General features: G+C 47.8%; 1 protein-coding gene across 6 annotated transcripts in view; it reads right to left on the minus strand.

Moving 5' to 3' along the window:
• Positions 1-25,104, minus strand: part of LOC144950036 (rho guanine nucleotide exchange factor 7-like) — a 78,772-nt gene that overhangs the window by 41,627 nt on the left and 12,041 nt on the right. For 4 of the 6 annotated variants that reach the window (XM_078880004.1, XM_078880001.1, XM_078880000.1 and 1 more), the window contains exons 3-5: positions 24,949-25,032; positions 21,679-21,763; positions 7,704-7,846 (exon numbers count right to left, since the gene is read on the minus strand). In XM_078880004.1, the coding sequence (XP_078736130.1) occupies positions 7,704-7,846; positions 21,679-21,763; positions 24,949-25,032 (312 nt within the window). The remainder of the gene's footprint in view (positions 1-7,703; positions 7,847-21,678; positions 21,764-24,948; positions 25,033-25,104) is intronic. The other 2 variants (XM_078880006.1, XM_078880003.1) reach the window with 1 other exon arrangement.

A 25,104-nucleotide genomic window follows, 5' to 3' on the forward strand; every position in this document is an offset into this window, starting at 1 on the left:
AGGGTAACGATTGGTAAATTAAAATCGAATATAAACTTCAAACATTGTGTCATGCGTACAAGAACTGCCTGTGCACGTACAATTCATAGAGCATGTGTCGTGATTAGTATCACATCGATAACCATTCGGTCAATGCACTGCTGATATACACACACACATACAAGCGCGCACACATTCTCAAACATGCACTCACTCAACCACCCACTCACTCAAACTCACACTTGTGCATGGCCCCCAGGTGCCGGTAGTGAGTGGCAAGCGAGATAAGAGTTTCTTTATTGCGCACACTTCCTCTCCATCTCCACTTCTTCATCAAGCATCTGCCCCTCCTCCTCCACGCAAAAACCGGCACCGCCCCTCCCCCACAGCCTCAGCCCAAATAGTAATACAATCGCACAAAGTGACGTCATTCAAACCACAGCCCTACCCGATAGCAGCCACTCAACACGCCGCCACTCAACACGCCGCCACTCAGCACACCGCCACTCAGCCAAACTCCCGCCACTCAGCCAAACTCCCATCACTCAGCACACCGCCACTCAGCACACCGCACTCAGCACACCACCACTCAGCACGCCGCCACTCAGCACACCGCCACTCAGCCAAACTCCCATCACTCAGCACACCGCCACTCAACACGCCGCCACTCAGCACACCGCCACTCAACACGCCGCCACTCAGCCAAACTCCCATCACTCAGCACACCGCCACTCAGCACACCGCCACTCAACACACCGCCACTCAACACGCCGCCCTCAGCACACCGCCCTCAGCACACCGCCACTCAACACGCCGCCACTCAGCACGCCGCCACTCAACACGCCGCCACTCAGCACGCCGCCACTCAACACACCGCCCTCAGCACACCGCCACTCAACACACCGCCCTCAGCAAACCGCCACTCAGCACACCGCCACTCAGCACACCGCCACTCAACACGCCGCCACTCAACACACGGCCACTCAGCCAAACTCCAATCACTCAGCACACCGCCACTCAGCACACCGCCACTCAGCACACCGCACTCAGATCGCCGCCACTCAGCACACCGCCACTCAGCACACCGCCACTCAGCACACCGCCACTCAGCTCAAAGACACTCAGCTCAAAGACACTCAGCTCACAGCCAAACCCGGTAGAAACCTTTGAACAATAATCTGCAATGCTGGTTCCCCTAGAGAGAGATACTATGGCTGTATTTGGCAGCGAGTAAATCGATATTTCTCTGTACCTCAATAGACTCTGCTGCCAAAATGCTCACATTGATAATCTTCTTTAGCTCTCATGCAAGCTGGGTGCTTTTCCTCACAATTTAGTAATGTTAGAACTGATAACTTTATGTGCAACTAGGATGGTTACTGTAGGCAGACGACAACCAAACCATTGAAATAAAGAGACGAATGGGGCTAGGGTGAGTGATCATCTGAAAACTCAAGTTTATAACGACAAGTAATGCAGCAATGAGCCTGGAGAAGAACAATCGGTGTGCGCTCACTGCGGGAACATGCGGCTCGGACACAATCACTCGTGGAAAATATAGAGCAAAACATTTAAAGTGATAAAGCAGCGTGGACAGACACATGGTTGGAATTACACTGAGAGACAGAATGAGGAACACACATGGGTTAAAGACATCATCTAAAACTATAAAACTATAAATAAAAGCTTGCTAAGGCAGGAAGAGTCTCTTGGAAGGATGACAACGGAGTAGCAGCCAAGGCATAGAATCTGTCTGAGTAGACACCCACCATGGAGATGGAGCTGTGAATTTGGCTCCTGTTCAGGTGCTGGATGGATTATTACATCACAGGATCATGAGGGGTGGTGGCGGCTTTGGAAGGCCTTCATCCAGCAGTGGATTGATAATGGCTGATGATGATGAGAAAGGCAAAACGGCACACAGCCACACGCACCATATGTATGTTGCACTTTGTCCGTACTGTACGTAGTCAAACGTGCTAATCGGAGGTACGCAGCCAACCGTGCTATTATGGCTGAATAGAACAATGCCCGGCCATCTTTGTATCCCAAGTGATGCTGTTTGCACACCAGGTCCTCCTTTAAGGCCTACTCGGCCTTGTAAAGGCCTCACACCAGTTCAGATATTCGCCCCTGATGTTGGGTGCGAGTGGGAATCGACATCAGGGTTCGTAATAGTGTGCCAAGCACCGCACTACCACTCCACACACAGGCACACACAGTTACGACGACAAAGATCCCCGTAAATCCAAACAGACTGTTGGGGCAAGTGCTGTTAGCAAGCACCTTTTAAGGTCAGCACGGCACATGAGGGGGTGGGTGGCCAGCACCACGCCCGGCCTCCTTTGTCTTCCCAGTGGTGATGTTTACACACCGCACCAGGTACTCATTTGAGACTGAGTTAACCTAAGGGAGGCCCAGGACCGGTTCAGATAATAGTCACTGGTGTTGGCCGTGAGCTGCAATCGAACTCGGTCGCCGGATTCAAAGCGCAGCACACTAACCGCACTGCTGCTCCCCATACTGATACACACACATATTGATACACCGACTTAGTCGTGCACACGATGAGTGCCGATGGGCTCGGTAGCACTCACACTCACTCCCGGGAATTCATAAAAACGATTGCCGACGCGAATCAGCGAGCGCCCCAGGTAGTTACCAGTGTGGGGCCCTGCTTCTGTGCGGCTGACAGCCTCCGGAAGAACGCAGTGCTGCTCCGCAGCATCTCCACCACGCACCGCTCGGACCCAGCACAATCCCCACCACCACCGCCACCACCAGAATCCCTGGAACTACCACCACGATTTCCAGGACCGCTGCTACTCACAATGACCCGAGCTGACGAGATTGCCAATTCCCAAACTCGCGATCCCCAATGCGGCAGCCCCTGACTGAGCCCCAAGAGATGTCACGACGCTGGAGACGACAACAGTCGATGACAATGAGACGGTGCTAATTCACGAACAAACTTCCTGCGACAGCGACTTAAGTCGCGCTAACTTGTCAGTGGTTCGGATGTATTGAATGTGCGAGACAACTTTGACTTCCTCACGACATTCATTTTAGAGCTAAAGCTGTGCTCCCAGAGTCGGTCCAGGATAGCTTTTGATGCCACTCGCCACTGACTTTAGCCGTTTCTGGGATTCGAACTTCGACAGCAGCACTGTTGAAAGGACACCGTGCTGTCTGCTAGCCCGGCAGTCCAGGCTACCAGGAAGAGGAAGGCGGTGAGTGGCCGTTGGGCTTTTTGAGGATCTTGAGATATCGCTGTTGGCGGGGAGAAATCCGCGGCAGCCTGCGTTTGCAGATTCATTTCTTACACAGTTGTTGAGGAAAGGCTCATAATGTCAAGGGGCCAGAAACAAACAGAGTTGTAACAGATAAAGAGTTACCACAATTCTTGAATTGAGCAAGGTTATGAGAACTTTGGAATGAGAAACAATGAGAGGGAATTTCCAAGTGTACCAGTGCAAGGGAAGAAGCAGAAATTGAAGTGTTGCGGCCTACAGTGGGGCGAGTGAGTGGGTGGGTGTGCTGCTGTCACCTGCTGTGTGGGGGGTGAGCGGGAGAGTGGGTGAGTAAGTGGGAGTGAGTGAAGAGTTGGATGAGTGGGTGTGCTGTTGTAACCTGCTGTGTGGGGGTGAGTGTGTAAGTGGGAGTGAGTGAAGAGTTGGATGAGTGGGTGTGCTGTTGTAACCTGCTGTGTGGGGGGTGAGTGCATGCGTGTGAGTGCCTTGTTCCGACCTGCAGTGTGGTGGTTGAACACTGTGGATGAGACAAAACAGCCAGTTTGGTAGACTGGGAGGGGGAATCAACGAGTGAAGTTCATCGGAACAGTTACCACGGGAGTAGCAATAGAAGATCAATAAGAAGGCAATGGAGCATCAGTGAGCGAGTAACTAGAGTGCATCAGTGAGTGCTGGACTATCAGTCACCCTGACTGCTTCGCGTTGAGAATCTATCAAGTGCAGCAAGTGGTTAGAAGTGTGTTCCGTGTGCTCAGCAACTACAAGTCAAGATTATGAACATATCTCACCAAGACCGTATCATGCCAGCCCTCAAACTTAAAAATAAATGGGCGTAAGTGGCTGGGTGGCTCACGAAGGTCAGAGTGGCCCTATTGGAGACACAGACCCAGCAGGGTATGAACTTGGGTTTTGGCCTTCTATGATTAAGAGTAATTAATAAACACATTTAATATCTGCGCCACTCTCACAGTACAATGTTATCGTGAACATGCTATGTTTTACAAATAGTATATTCTGCCAGTGGATGGTTATGTTGCTATGTGGTTTTACCCAATTAAGTAATATGCAGGTAATTTTCCAAATGTGGATCGTTACACCGACATACGTGGCCTACTCTTTTTGGAATACCACCACGGGATGTGTAACATTGACTGTGAAGCGGAGTATTTATGGTGACTACACCAAGCAATATTGTGACCAGGGGGGCCGCTAGACTCACACCGCGGCGAACCTGTGCAACATACGGCAAGCGTGGTAACACTCGTTCCTCACGAGTAGCGGGTTTATGATCTCAACCGAGTCACCTATGACTTCACGTGGCAAAACCATCATTCACTTGTCGATTGATTCAGTGTCGCACAGCTCCGAAGGCTGCATTGTAGTCGTGTATCAGACGTCTGATACTCAGCGTCCCACGCTGTATGTTCAGGGCATGGAAGAGTGGCCTCTATTGTTTGGTGGAAATCAAACTTAAGTGACTGAAGTGGCTCTGTGGTGTCTCCGATTAGCACGGTTGGCTACGAACAGTGCGAAAGAAGTTGACAACATGCATACATACGTACGTGTCACCTTCCAGGGCCCCTGGCTGACACTATGTGAGGCACAGCTGACTGAAGAAATAAAAAAGGACACGAAGTACATCCTCACAACCCACCTTCATTCACACAAGGAGACCAATCACCATGATGCCATGTTGCTTAACTTAGTGGTGTACATTGAACGAGACCTATTGGTATTGAGCAATGGCACAGTAGTTAGCGCTCTGCGCTAAAACCTAGGAAACCCGAGTTTTATTCCCGACCACAACTAACATAAGTGGTGAGTGAGATCAGAACCAGTCATGGGTCTTCCACCTTCACCAACCCTCACTGACCAAAATGGAATGATGAAGTGTGACCAAAACAGCATGGCGAGGCTTTCATCCAGCAGCGGACTGAGCGAGGGCTGTAATAAATGGGTATGTGAATTACGATGATGATTGAAATGCCACCAGGAGTGAGTGCCGGTGCAGGCTGCAGGCCTTGGCACTCTATAAAGCCAGGTCGTATTGTACTGCACGCTGGCCGAGATGGAAATAGCTCCTCACAATTAAGGAACAACCCTCTCCCGCTGGCTTCCGCGCATTTCTTTGGTCCTCTCATGAGGAAGTGGGCATAAGCACAAGGCCCCAAGCCTCCGTCCTCGCAAATGCCTGAATATTTCAACAGCTCCTTTATACCTAGTAATTGAATGCTCCTTAAAACTCTGCTTGATGGTACACACACATCTAGATCACATTGGCTCATTCTCTACTGTCCCCTATTGTAAATTTTTAGATTTTTTTACATTAAAAAGTAAGGTCACAGCCACCCAACTGCTCGCTCATGCCACCGCTTGGTACTTTGGCCTACTCTTCCAGCCAGACATCTTTGAAGAAACAAAAACAAGATACCTGATTAGACCTCCCTGGACAGTGTATGGAGACTCAGGGAGGCTTTTCCGGATTAACAAAATGCATTTTAAAATAAATTATATTGTCATTTTTTGTAATAATTATTACAATTTATGCTGCTTATTTACCCAGGACAGCCTCACTGAGTCTCAATACTTTTTCAGGAGAGTCCTGCCACGTTATCGCAGAAGGGGGGAACAATTGCCGTGTGTTTCCCAATTGAGTAGGAAATAATTTGACGTTCTCGACCAGCGTTTGAAGTCGCAACCTCCCGATTGCGAGACACTCCCCTTCCACCGCCAAGCTACATCTACAGCGTTGAAATGAGATAACCAAAATCAGCGGGAAGAGAATAATTGATACGAAATTGAATCACAACCCAGAAGTGTCACAATTCATCATCACATGTGTAGAGGATGGAACAACCCCTAACACGCAAACGAGGGGGCGCACACGCCGCTACGGAGCACGGCGTGGTGTGCGCACGCTGTGGTGTACTCACACAGGCTAGTATCTGATGCACGCACGCAGTCAGCCGCACGTGCCTGCATAAGTAAGCAGTGCCATGAGATGCGGTTGCATGTAGACCGTACATATGTAGTGACTGTACTTGTCACTGTATGGTGCCGGGACTTGCGAAGTCACGGCCGGTGATGTTGTCATTGCGGGCGGCCCGGGTTGCGGGCTGCAGTACCAACTCTAGCGGTGGTTGGGCGAACGCTGGTTAGTGCGGAGGCACCACGAGCAGCGTGCGGTGCCGGCTCCCGGTGAGGGAGCGAGAGGGAGTGTCAGCCAGCCAGGGTTACGCTGGGGCATGACGCTCTGGCTGTGACCTGTTGTCACGTGACCGGACGATACTGGAGGGGGCCACCGGTGGACGGGGGCCGAGAGGTGGTCACGTGGTCCCGGAGAGCTCTCGGGAACGTTCGAGAAGGAGCTCGAAAAACCTGGAAGGTGGGCGGGGCAAGGGGCGGAGCCAGCCCCAGCCCAGGGGCATCTAACGAGTGCCCCATGAGGAGCTCGAGGTTCTTCGTGTGCTCGAGGTGTTACGAAGATCCACGTACGTCAGAGAGAAGAAGCCTCTAGCCACGGGGGCCAGGACCCAGCTTGTGGTCTGGACCGGGATAGTGAACCGTGTCTAGTTCTGCCATAGCGTGGTGAGATGGCCATTCGAGACCCGAGCGTAAGGTTGTGTTATGTTTGTGCTCCTAAGATAACGTTTGGGACTTAGTTGGACTCACTACACATACATCCACATTGTATTGTACCGACTCAAACAGACATTCATAGTCAGGGACCCACAGACTCACACAAGGATTCATAGTCTCACAGAAACCCAGACTAACAGAATCAGAATATTTCCACTGGAGGAATCCGATGAGCTATAAAGCTCTTTTTCACAGATGTCCAGTAGGGGTGGGTAAGAACGTTACAACAAACAGGTAAACAAATCACTCAAACACGTAAAAATAAACCATCCACATCCTGCCAGGCAAAGCAGGGTGAGGTATTAACTTATTTTTCTGAAGCGACCTGGCCACAAATGATAGCTCAACAAAGTAGACCACCATTTGGACATTTATTACACCAACATTATATAAATAATCTTAATGCATGTTTCTCAATGTGGAGGGAAAAACCGGAAGACCCAGAGAAAAAATCCATTCGGAGAACGTGCAAACTCTAAATATACAGGCTTCAGGGTCCGAATCGAACTTCCGACCTCCTGCATACCGGGCGAGGAAGACAACATCCCAGAGAGCCAAAGACTCAGACCCACAGACACTGACTCTCACCACACTCCCTCCTCCTTCACACTCCCTTCCTCACCACTCCCCTGACTGCCCCCCCCCCCCAAGCTACACTCCATGTCCTCACAACTCTCCATCCCATCTCAGCACTCCAATCACCACACTCCATCTCACCACTCTTCCCTCACCATCATCTCAGCACGCTCCCCCCTCCACATTCCACTCACCGCAGCCACCACTCTCAACTTCCTCACCACGCTCCCCCTCCCATCACCCCGTTGCCTGGCTCACCGCGCTGCTCACCAGGCTCTTGGACTGGCGCTGTGAGGGGCGGCTCGTGGTGCTGGAGGAGCGGGGGACCGAGGCAGAGTCCACGGATTTGTTGCGGTGAGTGGAGCGGCGAGTGCCGCCTGGCTCTCCGCTCACCTCGATGTCTGCTCACACACGGACACAACGACACAGATCCCCAGTATAGCCTTAACAGACTGTTGGTGGATGTGTTTTTAGCTAGCACCTATGAAGGCTGGCACGGCACGCGAGGAGGTGGGTGGACAGCACCATGCCCGCCCGTATTTGTCATCCCAGTGGCGATGTTTACACACCGTACCAGGTACTCATGAGGCCGAGTCGACCTAGGGAAGGGCCAGAACCGGTTCAGATAATCTTCACCGATGTTGGCCGTGAGAAGAAATCGAACTCGGGTCGCCAAGTTTGTAGCACAGCGCGCTAACCGTTGCACCGCTCCTCACACCCTCTCACACACACTCCCTAACCCTAAACCACGTACGAGTCTCACGGATTATTACCCTTGAGAGTCAGTATTTCACAATGCTGAGTGTCTCTCACGGCCATGCAAGAGTTTTCACGTTGCCGTTTACCCGTTGTAAACAACACCTATTTACTGTAGGGCACCGGCAGCTGTACCGATGGCTCGTGGTGTAAATGTGAAGGGCAGCTCCACACGAGTTCTGTCTGCACTCACAGCCTTTGAGAAAAATGCAGGAAATAATTTGATTTACGAGGGGAGAGCGGTGGGGAGTGTTCACTTAGTGGTGGACATGAGGCTATTTATGCTACACGAACTCAATTCGTAATCTCCCCTTTTATCTTCACAAGTGCACTCGCCATTTCCTGCTGTCTGACAGTTCAATATTTCTGTGCCTCGGTTTCTTGCGTTTCTCTGTCTTCCTCAGTGTAAAGTTTTGTTCCCCCAAAGTTCTTCAGTAGGGTTCTTGCCGATTTGAACCCTTCGGGGTCGACGTGTACATACACACCTTAAAAACACTCGAACTAACACATACACTGGTCACACCTCCCTTTGTTCAAAGCCAGGTCCAAAGATCACCACCACCACCATGACCACCGCCACCACCGCCACCACCACCACCATGGTGTTTCCGGGGCCGCGACTGTCTCGACCCCCATCCAGGTACCTCGCGAGTTGCGCGACTTCCTGCGCGACTTGCTCCTGCGCCTCTTGGAAGTTCCGTCCATAATGAACCCCGTCGCCCAGCACCCTAGGCTAAATGGCGGGTGAGCGGGCGGGCGAGCGAGCAAGCGGGTGGGCGAGCAAGGTTCCGCTCAATCAATCACAGAACCGCCACACCTTTTTTTTTACGGCGGCAGCAGCGGGCAAATGGGCGGTGGGCGGGTAGGGTGATAGCGGATTCCTGTGAGAGGGCGTGTGCACACGCCCACGCACACAAAGGTATGCACAGGTAGGATGGGAAGCCACAGGAAATTGGTTTTCCCATTCAGTCACTGTCTGTGAGATCTCAGGACGAGAGGGTTTACACTGATCGAAAAATGCAGATTCTCTCTGCAAAGAAACCTCCTTCCAGGAGGGTGTTGCCTGGGATGATAAGCCATTTGCTTTGTCAGTGATTTGCATATGGGAGGAGACTGACGTGCAAGAAAAAAACCCACGCAAATTAAGGGGATAGCTCTTCATCTGCACGAGACAGGACAGCAAACTATTTGCTGTCCTACAAACGCACAGGTGGGTGTCTTGCACGCATGACCTCTACACAATCTACCAATCTGACGTATGCATGCTGAACTTCTTTTGCACCGTCAGTAGTCAACCGTGCTAATCGGAGGTTAGGGTGATTAATCTCTGGGTGGCAATCGGCCACCACTACTCCCAGGCGTGTTTAAACAGTGACAAATTATTGCAATAAACTTGGGTTGTTAAACTTGGGTAAGTTAAATGATAACTGATAAACACATTATTCCCCCCCACCTACTTTGCGCAAGAGCACAGAAGTGTGGTCATCACATCTACGCCTCTATATAAGGAACGAAACAGGTGGACTTCTCCACAAATCTTGCTGTCGCCTGATGAAGCTAGTTGTAATTACTGGCGAAACGTCACAGTACTCAGATTGTAAATGTTGTGGCTTGGCTCTCGAAAACACAGATTAGTGCTGTACTCGTGACGAATTGGCCACGTTCTGTTTACGTGACAACCCTTACTAGTTGGCTGTGTCAGGTGGTGGCGGGTTTTAACGACACATTTATATATTTACACAATCTCACCCAAAAAAACCTATTATAGATGATAAACACTTAAGTGTTTTCAAAATTGATTACTGGTGCCGAAAGATAGGAACTTGAAATCGATTCTCGTGGAATTGTATTAATGATTGCACTGATCGGCACACGCGAAAGTACAAACTGCATGGTGGCAGGCCTAAGCATTGCAATAAAAGGGTAAATAGAGAGTAAAGGCTCAGCCCTGCCATTGCTCGCTCACGCCACTGCTGGCGGATGGGCCTCCACTAGACAGCTCCAGAGCCTATTTGTTCTCCTGTTCTACGCTGTACAGATGTCTCCGTTAGAAGAGGTGGGCATACCCACACTCTGCCCCAAACACACATAACCTGTTGATCGACTTAACTGTGGTGTACTCATTTATATGGCTGAGTGGACTGCCGAGCCGGGAGATGGAATTGAACTGGTGACCTCTGGAGTGCAAGCAGAGTGTGCTGCCCACTACATCAGTGGCAGATGCGTTCTGTTTAAAAGTAAAAACGTCACTTTTGCTCGAGACATTTCTATTCGTGGCAAACCAGTAACCGGTTTATTACCGTTTTTTCCCAAGTACAGGCAGTACCGACTTACAAACATTCGCACTGACGAACAAGCTCCATAAGATATATATTTTTTAAACATCTGACTTGCGAACGTGAACTCGCACTTGTGAACTGAACCGTGAAACTAGTGTGACATGCAAATGTACAATATTTCTTCTTATTCACGAGTTTAACAATGCTTCCTTTTTTGTTGAACCGTAACAACATTTTACAACATTGACAGTATGTGGATTTAAATGGAGTACATTGTTGTCTTCGACTCACGAAAGGGTCTCAGGAACGGAACCCATTCATAAGTCGGTGGGACCCATTAGCTGCCTTGCTAAGGGGACTTGGGTCACTGTGACTATGTTAATGATTAGGCAAAGTAATCGTTCACCACACTCCAAGCGATCGGACGAATTGTCACAATACAGGGATCACAACTCAATTCACAAGCCCATTACCAAATCACCATATATGTGCCCGATCTCATCAAATCTTGAACGCTAAGCAGGTTTGAGCCTGGATAGTGCTAGGATTGCTGATCACCGTGCATAAAAAGCTATAGTCCGTGAAAGGGCTTCATTGCGGGCAGCAGAGGGCAGTGCAGTAAAATCCATTGTTAACTCTATCTCCATGCTCGTTGGATTAACCAAACGGGATTGACCAACGTAGTGAAGTGCGGTAAACTAACCCCAACAACCCGCACGGCATGGGGAGGCCATTATCCTGCAGTGTATTGACAAAAGAGCTGTCAGATTAAAACGATTTCATTCAAGAATTGTTTATTTCATCTCGTTTATATCATCTCATATCATTTCCATTTTGTCTAATTTAAACACTTTGGTTCACTCTGTAGGCCTAAATGTAACATTATCAAATGCAATTTGTATGAATCATCATTATTGTTATTATACATGTTCACCCAGGAAGGCCTCACCGAGTCTCAAGACTCTTTTTCAGGAGGATCCCGCCAAATTTTCGCAGTAGGGGACAATGATGCTGCTGTGCTATCCCAATTAAGTAATTTGCAGGTAATGTTTCAGCATTGGGATGTTTGGCCAATACCAATTACATTGTATGGTTATTTTAGCTATGACAGGAAACGGTACAACCTGGAGGAAACCCATTCATACCATGTGGAGAACAAACTCAACAGAAGGGCGTCCGAGTCGGGAATCAAACCGAGGGCCCTCCTTGCTGTGAGTCATAAGTGTTACTACTGGCGCTGCCCTGCCGCATAAACAAAATCGATGCTCACAAGCGTGATTCAGTGCAGCTGTGAGGAGAGTAGGGCTTGATCTTAACGAGTCTTTACGTGCCTACAAGGTGATCTCGCCCTCTTGTGGATGGACGGGAGTGTAGCACTCAGATTGGTGTGTTCACAAGCACACGACTGCTCACTTGGGGGGGGGGGGGCAAAGGGCGGGGAGTGGCTGCTGCCAAAAGCCGAGGGGGCCGAGGGCTGTAAAGCTTTGTCAGGGCTCGGCTATAGAATGACCTCCAGCGTGGTTCAACTCAGGGTCAAGTCGCTCCATTGATTTCAAACGAAATTGGCCCAGCATCCCAATGTAGCAGCATCCTTCTGAAAGTCTTGAGACTCTCCTGAATAAATAAAAATTATTTGATGACACGGATAAAAAATCTTGCCCCGACGCCTTCCAGGCATGGAGCGCTCTTTCATAAAAATTTTGAGAAAACAAATTACATTCTCACGTTTCCCTTTGTGTTCCAATTCAGCAGAGACAGAAGCACCACTCGCGAGGGTCCGGCGCCACATTTAATTAATACGTGGAGTGCCTGAGAACCCGAAGTGAACAGTGCGCTCTAAGAAATAAATTATTTAGTGGCACACTGCACGTGCTGTTGTCGAGAGAAATGTGCTTTGTATAAAATCACTTACGAAACCACAGTGCTACAATCAGGCACGCTTACTTAGATCAAACTCATTGTGAATAAACCATTTATTGGTTTTCAGATTCAGTTTCATGTATTAGGTATAACCCTGTGAGCCATGCGGCTCTTGACTCGGGTGCAACCGCAACAAACAAAAACGTGAACAAGAAACATCTTAAAGTGACTACACGCAACAGACAAATCCAGGAAAAAACAGCAAAGTCTTCCAGTTGGCAGGGGTTCAATCTGTGTGCTAGGACTAAGGGCCATTGTCCAAAACAAGTCAATATTTTTGACTGAAGTGATTGAAGCCTACGTGTTAAACTGATGCGCTTGTTATTCAGACTATTGGGTCAGTGGATGGGTGAGGAGAGGCGCTTGCAGGCTTGTTGCCGCTCCTGTTCCACTTGCTGTGGTTCTCTGGTTCTGCCAGAGCTGCTGCTCCCTGAATCTGCCCGAGTTGCGGCTCCCAGGTTCTGCCCGAGCTGCTGCTCCCTGGATCTGCCTAAGCTGTACCTTGAGTCAAATCCAGTTCATCTCTTCTCTTGATTGGTGCTTCAGTATTAATCACGTTCTGATTGTCCTACCATCACACCTGCCCGTCTTGGCCTATGATCAGCTTGCTGTGCTCTACAACCAGCTAGTCTTGTCTAAGCTCGTCATCACCAATTATAAACTACTCAGTTCATGTCCTTAGGAGCCTCCGTCCCTTTTCTCCTGACGAATTTCGGATGGACTGGTGGACGGAGGAGGCCTGTAGGGAGGTTGGAATCTGGGAGCCAGTGAGGATTGATGGTTCCAAATTATTGTCTACTCATAAGATCTCGGTTGTCTCACGTCCGCTTTAGACCCTCGGATCCAGATTCCCAGATGACCTACCCCATCGGCCTCGGGTTATAATAAATATACCAATCAAAAATTTCCCCTGAGCTGCGAAATAGAGGTATCAGTGGTAAGGAGCCTGTACTGAAGTTTATCCTTATGAATGTCAGGTCGGTCGTGCAATGGGCCCTTTAAGTATGTGACACGATTGCTTTGGGCTGTTCCCACCTAACTTTTATTAATGGCTTTGACCTGGAGTCGACCAACCTTTAGCCGATTTAGTCCCAGATGGGTATTCAATATTGCATATTCCCAGACCAGGTAAAAAGAAAGGTGGCAGGGTGGCGGTGATCTTTCAGGCTGGTCTCATCTGTGCCATGTGCCCTGGTCCCAAAGTTGGGTCATTTGAATACATGACCGTGCATTGTTCCCTGAATGAGAATCAGGGCCTGTATGTCACCCTTGATTGTATGTCTCAGCTGTCCGAGGTGATTTCTCCCTTGTTCCTGGAATTTCATCGTGCAATTGTGCTGGGAAATTTCAATGCATGGATGGATGACCCATCTGACAGTTTGGTTAGAGACTTTTTGGATACCATGGGTTCCATGGGATTTACTCAGTTTATTCAGGGCCCAACCCATGACCATGGTCACACGATCGACCTAGTATTCACCCAGGGGGTCTCAGTAGGGGCCATTAAATGTTCGTCTGCACTATGGACTGATTACAGGGCGATTCATGCTGAGATCAAGGGTCTCCGCACTCCTCTCCGACGGTCTGGGGAACTTCAGGGATGCTGGGTTCGGCCCAAAAGGCTAATGACCACTTCTGGATTTCATGACGCCTTATCGGCCATATTTCCTCTTACTGTGACAGTGGTACCACTGTCCAATTTAGTGCTCCGATCTGCTATCGATGACCATGCTCCTAGCCGCCGTCTTCATGCTTAAGTTACCACGAGCACCCCCTGGTATTCCAGAGACCTCAGGGCCCTATAAGTACAACTTAGGAAAATGGAACGATGCTGGCACAAATCTCAGCTCGATGATGATCGAACAGCTCTACGAGTTTGTCAATGGGTTTACACACAAACTATCTTCATAGCGAAGAAAAAGTACGTTGCCATGATACTTGACTCAGCAAGGAACTGTTGGATATATGCCCCCCTTTTTAATTTTAAAATTAATTTTTTTTAAGAATTATTCTGCCAACATAGATAATATCGTTTTTTTTTAATAGACACGGGGCAACGTGAGAACGGACACGCCCCCACACTCCCACAGAGGTCCCCACACACTAACACAGATGTGCGCACACCTCATTTCAAAGGAAAGAGGGCATGAAAGAAGGGTAATCAAGATCATAAAAACTCCCCGAATTTCACACAAGAGGAACAAGGGAGGGGGGAATGGTAGCCGGGGGGTTCTGGAAGAAACATCCTTTCGTAAAGAAAAAAAACCCCTTTTATAAGTACAAAACCAGGCCACGAAATATATAATTATATTCTTAACAAAGGAACAACATTAACGATAAAAAAAAACACAAACGGGTTTTGAACCATGTTAGACAAACTAGTACAACTTAGCCATGAAGTAAGCAAACAGTATCCATCCTCACTACAATTGAAAATCAGACTACAGTCTGCTTTAGAATCGCGACCCATCATTGTTAATTAAATACTGACATTATTTACCTTCATAGAATTTCTACACGGCCGGGCCGAAGCATCGAAGAACAATTATGGCATATATTTCGCTCCAAAACAAAATTCTTAGCCGGGATAGCAGATTAAATAATCACAAGAAGTCAAATAATAAGTACGGAATTAAAGTGAATATCCTAGGAGCTAACGGTGAATAAGGCTCTCAAAATTAACCAAACACAACAACCCCCTGAAAACAACAGCAGCAACACGACCGTCTTTGTCTTTCCGAGAGGATCTCCACACGCAGGCACCAAGCCGGGAAATGACACCAATAAAACTCCCGGGCAATGGCTCAAAGGAAATTAACACGCTCTCAGAAATAAATAAATAAGCGCATGCGCCGGGCGCTTCCACCGTGGAAACAACCGTCTTTGTCTTCCCACAACACGGACAGCAAAAATTGCACACGCAAGGAATAACATCTCCATGAGAGATCGGGTCACGATGAAACATCGGGAACACGGTTTCGGCTTAACTGGGGCATAATGGAATAAGTCGCATTTCAACTTCCAAACCAAAACAACTTAAGCTGTGTGAGACAAAAGATATGATCCCCGAGCGAGGGCGGAAATAATTAAGCTCGCTTAACGCGTAGGTTGTCGCGACAAATATTATTCAGTAACAAAAACATGGATTCGAATATCTCTTTTATATATATAACTCGACGCGAATCATCGGTCTGGCTAATGTATAACTTCGTTGGCGCCGTCACGAGCCCCCCCCCCCTTCCAGAACGACAACAGCTGTGTCTTCAGAGCTAATAAACACGGACAAACACGCAAGCGAAACACACGGACGAACACACACACACAGGAAGGTTTTATGACAGACTTTGAACAACTCGGGAAACGGAGGGCATTTTCTCAACATAAGCCGGGGAAAAATCCATTCAATACACTTCGTCAGGGGCCTGGCCCCCCACCACACATCGCCAGGGCTTCGACTCCACCACAGATCGTCAAGAAGCTTTCGTCATCCAGCATGACGAGAATCGCGAGGTAGCGACGTGCTGCTACAAGCCGAGGTCTGCACCACCTAAGAAGAATTACTACACTGAGCCGCCGAGCTGCGAGTGAAACGGACGGAGATTCCAGCTATCACTCTCGAGCCAACAACTTCAACCCAACGTCAATATCAGCAACGAGCGAAAGCATCGTTCATCGCCGGAGCGACAACCAACGAGAACCGACTCGTCATCCAGCAGTGGAGAGAAAGAGCGCGCCACCGCGCCGTCAGCTACGAGAGCGCGCCACCGCGCCGTCAGCTACGAGAGCGCGCCACCGCGCCGTCAGCTACGAGAGCGCGCCACCGCGCCGTCAGCTACGAGAGCGCGCCACCGCGCCGTCAGCTACGAGAGCGCGCCACCGCGCCGTCAGCTACGAGAGCGCGCCACCGCGCCGTCAGCTACCGAGAGCGCGCCACCGTGCCGTCAGCTACCGAGGGCCGCCAAGCGCCGCCAAGCGCCGCCGCTCACCTCATCGCGGAGAAAGTGTCAGCTGCAACTCGCACAGACGGCAGAGAGGTTGTATCACTCCCCACATACAGACTCGAGGAAAGAGAGAAAATCTTGTCAAACCAGTTTCCTTTGTCATAGAGCCTCGCCGAAGAATTAATTAAAACAGAGCCAGATTAGCTCTCCCGCAACACGCCCTCACCCACCATTGACTCCAACATTCCGTTAAAATAATATTATACTTACCGATGAATCTATTGACATATACTTTCGCCTCGGGGATACAATAAGTGCTTTTATTAACGCAAAACGAAATGTGTCATGCTTGTTTTCAAACTCGGCCAGTCGCCGATGGTGATCGATACAAAAACGAACTAATGAGATGCCTGGTGGAGAGGTAGAGGTTACGATTGCATAATAATTTTTGGTCATTCAGTTCGTTAAATGCACAATATCGAAAATGCATAAGAGTTTTGAGTTAGTCAATTTAGTAAATGCATAAGTGTTCATTCATTCATTTTAGTCAATGCTTAATCTCGTAATTGCATAAGAATTTTAGTTATCCATATTAATCGAATGCTTGATATCGCAAATGCATAAGTGTTTGGTTATTCATGAATTATTGACGCATGTTTGACCTGCATGATAGAATGTCACATGCTTGTTAGAATAAATTGCTTAACACCAACTGTTCGAGTGCTTCTTTCCAAGTCCATGCAAAACCATCATATTTTTGATAACTGTATCCTGTGATGAGATATGAAAATGGAGACCTAAATATCATAACACACGCTAGGATAATCGGTAAACGTTTAATCATTGATCATCGTGTTATCCTGATTGACATAACTCTGGATAAACGAAGCTGAGCCTAATTACCACAACTGCTCACATTAACATCATCGCAAGCATCCGCATAACTTACTACGATTATCTCAGCGATTATCATAATTTATGCATATAATTACTCACACTATCATAATATATGCATATAATCACATGCATTATCATAATTTATGCATGTTAATACACACATTAACATAATTAATGCGATTTGCGCATTTTTTGGAAAATTATTAATTTTTATTATTTTCATCAAAATTTCATAATCCGACACATACAACAGAACCACCTTTCTGAGCTGTTCAGGAAGGTAAACAGTTTCATTCACTCAGACTGTACGTCCATAAAGGTTGCTCTTTCTGAAGAGCACTGCAAATATTTCCATCAGTTATGTTCTAATAAGATCAATCGCATTAGAGAGGGTGTCTGCCCAGCAATTAGTCCCGATCTTTGCTTGGACTCAAGGGCTCCTCTCGTCTTTGAGGCACTTTTACCAGTCCTGCCTGCAGACCTCATCCAGACTACTACGGGGATGAAATGGACCACCTCTGATTTAGATGCCTGTTCCTTCTGGCTTCTTAAGGTGGCCTTTGAGCCAGTGATCCCAATGGTGACCGAATTGGTAAACTCTTCCCTTTCAGAAGGATTGTTTCCGGAACCCCTGAAAATGGCTTTAGTCCGACCACTTCTAAATAAAACGGTACTGGATGTCGATATCCTGGCTAACTATCACCCGATCTCCCTTTATAGGGAAGATTATAGAAAGGGTGGCCTTTTCCCAGTTGGAGTCGTATCTTGAGGCCAAGTGCTTCTTTGACATCACTCAATCAGGCTTCAGGGCCCATCATGGAACTAAGTCCACCTTGGTTTGCGTGGCAGACGATCTCCTCATGGCGATGGACAGGGGCTGTATTTCAGCCCTTGTTATGTTGGACCTGTCAGCGGCTTTTGATATAATTGGGGGTTTTATTGCGGTGCCTGCAGCACCTGGCAGGAATCGGAGGCACTGCCTTACAGTGGATTGAATCATTTCTGCAGGCACGACCCAGGAGGTGGCCTTGGGTCCCCATGTGTCACCTGCTGGACCCTCTCCTTACGGTATCCCTCAGGGGTCCGTTTTATCTCCCCTTTTATTCAATGTCTATGTTAGGCCTCTGGGAGATATCATCCGGAGGCACGGTTTACAGTGCCATCAGTATGCCGTTGACTCCCAGATATATGTCTCCTTCTCAGGTGACCCAGGCGCACGCTGCGGGCCGTCAACCCGAGGAAGGCTGCGGGACCTGATGGCGTCCCGGGACGTGTGCTGAGGGACTGTGCTGACGAGCTGGCTGGAGTCTTCACAAGGATTTTCAACCTGTCTCTGGAACAGTCCACTGTACCACCCTGCCTAAAGTCCTCCACCATAGTCCCCCTGCCCAAAAAAACCCACATTTCCAGCTACAACGACTACCGGCCAGTAGCACTCACGCCAGTGGTGATGAAGTGCTTTGAAAAACTGGTCCGGAGTCACATCATAGGAAGCTTGCCCCGAAACCTTGACCCCCACCAGTTTGCCTACAGAGCGAACCGATCCACGGAGGACGCCGTAGCCACAGCACTACATGCTGCACTGTCACACCTGGAGCAGCAGGGGAGCTATGTGCGGATGCTCTTCGTGGATTACAGTTCTGCGTTCAACACCATCCTCCCACACAAACTGGTGGAAAACTGGGCGACCTGGGGATTCCACATTCCACCTGCATGTGGATACATAGTTTCCTCTCGGGCCGCAGACAGAGGGTCAGAGTGGGCCGTCATACATCCACAGCCCTGAGCCTCAGTACCGGCTCCCCCCAGGGCTGTGTACTGAGCCCCCTGCTCTACTCCCTCTACACACATGACTGCGTCGCCGTCCACCATAGCAACACCATTGTGAAGTTTGCTGATGACACCACAGTGGTGGGGCTCATCTCTGGGGGGGATGAGTCTGCCTACAGGGACGAGGTGGAGCGGCTGACAGCATACTGCAGGGGCAACAACCTGCTCCTTAACACCGCAAAGACCAAGGAGCTCATAATAGACTACAGGAGAAAGAAAACGGACACTCCACCAGTAATCATCAGCGGGGACTGTGTGGAGAGGGTGGCAGACTTCTGCTTCCTGGGAGTCCACATTGGGGAGGGCCTGACCTGGAGCGCCAACAGCACTGAGCTTCTGAAAAAGGCCCAGCAGAGACTTTACTTCCTGAGAATCCTCAGGAATAATAACATCACACAGAAACTGCTGGTGTCCTTCTACCGAGCCTCCATCGAGAGCATTCTTACATACTGCATCTGTGTATGGTACACCAGCTGCACAGTGGCTCAGAGGAAAGCGCTCCAGAGGGTCATCAACACAGCCCAAAAGATCGCCGGCTGCCATCTCCCCACACTGGAAGAACTACACAGTTCACGTTGCATCAAAAAAGCACAGATCATTCTAAAGGACTCTTCACACCCTGGACACTCACTGTTTGAGCTGTTGCCATCAGGCAGACGATTCAGATCAGTCAAAACAAGGACAAACAGATTCAAACAGAGCTTTTATCCTACAGCGATCACCACACTCAATAATGCTAATTAATTATTAAGTAATAGTGTTTACAATTGAATGTGAAATAGAGATGTGCAATGACAAAATGTAACCTTATGTGGGTATGTGGGTATACTTGGGCTGTTTTTATATATAGTATAAATTGATTATCTTTCATTTAATTTTATTTTTATTTTCTTGTTTTATTTAATTTAAATTTATGAATGATGCCCTGACTGGTGAGCATTTTAAATTTCGTTGTACTGGTGACAATAACAATAAACGATCTATCTATCTATGCAGCCCTCGCCGGCTTAACAGACTGTCTGGAAGAGGTAGCTGTATGGATGCAGCAGAACTGGCTAAGGCTGAATCCTGACAAGACGGAGCTGATGATTGTAGGGTCAGAGTCGACTGAGGATGGGTCAGGGGGAGCTTGAGCCTCCATTAATTAATGGAGTATGCCCTCAGGCCAGGCCCTCCTAGCTCAGCATAGACTTTTTCATTCTACGCTGGGCAGTAGCAGGTAGGGGCCTTCTCAAGTGTGGCACCTAAGATGTGGAATTCTCTTCTACCGGCCCTCAGATTGGCTCCAAGCAACAAATAGCTCAGGAAACTCTGCAAGACTAATTTTTTCCTTGTTATGCCCTCTTTCGTGGGGGCGAGTTTTTACCCAAAATTTTTTTTATGAATGAGACGAGATCTCATTCGGCCAACTTACAGAACAACTTTACTTTGTACAGACAGGTTTCATTGTTAATTTCCCTTAATGGATTTGATGCCTCCTTTTGCTTTAAAGTTTAGTTGCGGACTTTTTTATTATCTTACTTTGTTTTTTATTTAAGACTTACAACTGTACCTTCTATTTTGGATGGGTTATAGCACATTTTGGCAGGATTGGACCAGCTCTGTGAAATTCCACATACCTATGGCAGGGATGAGTATAAAGAGGACAATCACCGCGAACTTCACACAAAACAGTGCTCATTTCATCACCAATGGAAAGATTACGATGACGATTTCGAGTCGCAACTTGATCACTGCCCTTGTGATTACGAACTCATGACCTTGTAATTGCGATTACAGTGGCACACAGCCCAATTGTTTTCATGATCATATTACATGTTATTTTTTGACAGATGTTTATTTAAACTTACAGCCCGGAGATCACTGCCACCTCCCTGGCATCTGCGAGTCACAAAGCAATAGGTACTGGAGTGAATACCTGAAGAGTGTGTAATTACGTGTTTTTGGACATGGAAAATAAAGTGGAGATTGCAGGCTATTCATCAACCATCAATTGCGGAGAACGAAAAATAATTGCCAAAGTGGCCCGACCAGCAACACAACATCTAACATGTCACCAAGTTTGAGACTGAGTGAATGTCCACTGACACTAATGAAGCTTCAGTTTAGGGCAGGGGTCGGCAACCAAAATAACAAGAAGAGCCATTTCTTTCCAATTCGGTACAAAATTCAGTATTTCAAGAGCCGCAATGCATCTGAGTACATACTGTACATACGTACATATTGTCAAGAAGCAGCCCGTAAAGAGCCGCATGCGGCTCCGGAGCCGTAGGTTGCTGACCCCTGGTTTAGGGCATTGTTTTTTAACTGTATTTTCCGGTGGGTCACACAAAACAATTAGCAAGTGCTGGCGGGAAATGTGGTTTTATACTTTAAGACGTCATGTGGCATAACGAATGCATAATGTCTACATGGCCACTAGACTGTATCTCTTCTCTACAGCTCTCTGTAACTATCTCTGGCTTATCTCTCTTTCATCTCACTCTAATTTTTATCTCTTTAGGTCTTGGTGAGCCATATTTATTTATCACTCCAAGGGCTACATCTGAACCGCGGGTCGCCAGGTGAAGAACCCTGGTGTAGGGGAGTGTGTGTGTGTGCCGTGCTTACCAGCTGTGGCCTTATTCAGTGCGACCAGCGTGTTGAGAACGCAGTCAAAGTTTTGTCCCTTGTACAAGTCATGTGGCTCGAAGAGCTGCAGGAAACAGACATACGTTCAAATACTAGCACATGCGTACTCACTCACATACACATAGAGACGAGCAAACACACCCGTATACACACACGCACAAATGTACACCTTCATTACATTCACCCCCATCTTAACTCAATGAATTGTTGCAAGAATAACCCAGAACCCTGGAATATTGATGGTACAATAGGCCATGAAATGAACATAAAGACAAAGATCCCCCATATAGCCTGTAAGAGACTGTTGGGGCAAGTGCTGTTAGAGAGCACTTATGAAGGCAGCCACAGCACACAAAGGGGTGGGTGGCTAGCACCACGCCCGGCCGCCTTTGTCTCACCAGATACTCACTTGAGGCCGAGTCAACCTAGGGCAGGCCCAGGACTGGTTCAGATAATTGTCACTGGTGTTAGCCGTGAGAGGGAATCGAACCTGGGTCACCAGGTTGGTAGCGCAGCGCGCTAAACGCTACACTACCAATCCCCACAATGAACACACCCAAACACAATAACAGCCACTACTCTCCACTAAGTGATGGTGACATGACCACAGCTTGTGTGCCACGCTAGGTGACAAAACACACATCCACTGCGCACACGTACACACCGACGCATCTCAACAGACAACACAGCATAGAGGCACAACAACGGCAAAGGAAGGGAACGATCTCTCTTGGCCCTGTGTTGGGAATTGGTGCAACATCACCTCCATACAATGGCCTCTACACACAGCCACGACAGGAAGGAAACTCATTTGACACAAGTCCCATGCCACATAAATAAGCAAACAAACACCCCCTCCCCCATACATTACACTACCAAGGCAAAATAAATGTGAATACAATGTACCTTCTTTCCAAATGTCTCTCACGTAAAATTGTGTTTTTACACATCTCATTACCCCCCCCCACATTGCACCAGGTGGCTCAGCAATCCTGAACTTGTAATCGAAAGGTTGCAAGTTCAATTCATAGTTGACTCAACACTTCATCCCTCTGGGGTCACTTTGTTGGGAAGTTAGCACTAGTTGTTGTCTAGATAACCTTGCCTCCGCCATAGGTAAGTGGAATGTCCATCACTGGCTGAGGGCAGTACACAGGAGCTGAGCACCAATTTAATACTTATTGTCGTCAATGCTCATCAGCCGCACAGCCTTCTGGGAGTGCATATATTTAATTGGTTTGAGCAGCATTCGGTTAATGCAAGCAAACTCTGGATCGGCTTCAACATCCAGTGTCCTATCAGCAATCAAGCTCCTTAAACCCATGCAGGAAGCCATACTGTTGATCCGTCGTAACAATTCCACACATTGACAATATCCTTTTCTGACTCGGTGTAGGCATTCATAACGACAGACATGCTTAACTGTGCCATACATTCAAAACGACACACTGTTTGCTTAGTGCTTACCCAGGCTCCAAATTCCAGCTTGTACAAGTGCACTTATATTTTACTTCCTGCTCTTTACTATTTGGTTCTTTCGGCAAAGTCACGTAGGTAGAAATAAAATAAAACAAATCCCGACATTTCGATCGCAACACAAGCAATCTTCGTCAGGTGAGACAACCACAGCAAGAAAACTGCTGCAGTGGGCGAGAGAGCTGCCGTGGCAAGAGGTCATATAGGCAAGAACGGGGGTGGCAAGGGGGGAGAGAGTAAATCTTCATGATGTACTTTAGTAGTTCATTGTGTTTAACTTACCTTATCTACCAATTCAGCATCTGTGGTCACAATGCTCGCTTTATATTGTTTTAATTAGTGTTTTCTAATTAAATATTAAACTCAAACTCCCTGCTTGACCAAGGCCGACAAGTTACACTACAGTTATCACATTGTCCTGCTGCTGCTCTAAAATAATGTAGTCACAATCTTAACTCTACTGAACTTATGGTCTAAACATGGCTGTATGTATGTTGAACTTCTTTCGCACCTTACGTAGCCAACCATGCTAATCTAACTAAACAGAAAACTAATCACAAAGAGCAGTTCTAAATAAAATTAGTTTTCAATTTAAATGCAAAAGTGCATAGATCCAGTGGCTATAATCGGAAGAGCGTTCCAGATGGCTGCAGAAGCGCATCTAAAAGCGCACGATGCAGTGGCCGTCTTAGGCAAAAGCTGCTGCTGTGAGGGATGACCGGAACCCGCGTTATTGTTTATGTTCATTGACGAGATCAGCTAGAAAATCACAGCTAGAAATGTTTAAGTAAAAAAATTCTAGCTGTGATTTTCACACCTGATGATGATTGCTTGTGTTGCAATCGAAACGTCGTGATTTAATTTATTTTCATTTATTTTTTATTTCAATTTTTATATTTTATTTTTTACCTACGTGACTATTTGAGTAATTTTCATATCATTCGAATTTGGAAAATGTGGACGATGATGCCGGCACTCAATTGCCTTGTTTAGAATATAACGAGACATTTACCGTCCACCGTGATGCAGACTGTGTGTTTTGAGGGTAATACAGTCGCAGCATTAAACAGGGCGGTCTGCAGAACACGAACCGCGATCCTCTACAACGGACTGAAACCGCGCTCCTGCGAGGCCGTTCACAGCCACGTGACATTCAAGACACGATGGGAGAACCGACCCAATCGTCACAATGGTGCATTGTTCTGTCTAGAAATCACGTTGTGTCAAGTGTTAACTATCACTCGTAAACTTTCCCGCCAGCACACAATATACAGTACTGGCCAATGGATTTTTTCATTCAGAGAAACATTGAAAACTCGGCATGGGGTAAGGAGCAGTAGGGGAGATAATGGAGTGATTCTCAGGGTTCCCTGTTGATGCACGATGCTCACTGGTCCAGATTAAGGCACCTCTGCGATCACCATGCTTCAGTGTTAATGTCGATGCATATCCTGTACTGTATAGTGTATCTAAAATAAGCCACCGGTTCAGGCATCTCTGGGAATATTAGGGCTCCGTGTTAATTCTCAATGCTAATAATAGTGTTAGTATCCACAAGTCAATTCACGAAATCATAAAAAATAATGTGACCATCATCATAAAGAGTATTAACGGCAGAGAGAAGGAATATGCTCGTGTCCCTGCGCCGGGTGGATGGTTACATCGCAGAATCGTGGGGAATGTCGGCAGCTTAGGGAAGGGCGGTTCTTTATCCAGCAGTGGATAGACCAAGGCTGCTGCTGCTGAGTCGCGAATGAGACGAAACCATCTCACCTCGAGCCGCAGATGAGAAACCCCCTTGAGGAACTCGCGAATGTTGCTCACGCATTCAGCCTCCGCCTTGGGCTCCTGGAACACCTGCGTCACAAGCGCAACGATACATATAAATAATGAAGTTGATTATAAATTACAAAATGTTAATGGGAACAG

The sequence above is a fragment of the Lampetra fluviatilis genome, chromosome 56 (genome assembly GCF_964198595.1).
Source record: "Lampetra fluviatilis chromosome 56, kcLamFluv1.1, whole genome shotgun sequence".
Classification (NCBI taxonomy): Eukaryota; Metazoa; Chordata; class Hyperoartia; order Petromyzontiformes; family Petromyzontidae; genus Lampetra; species Lampetra fluviatilis.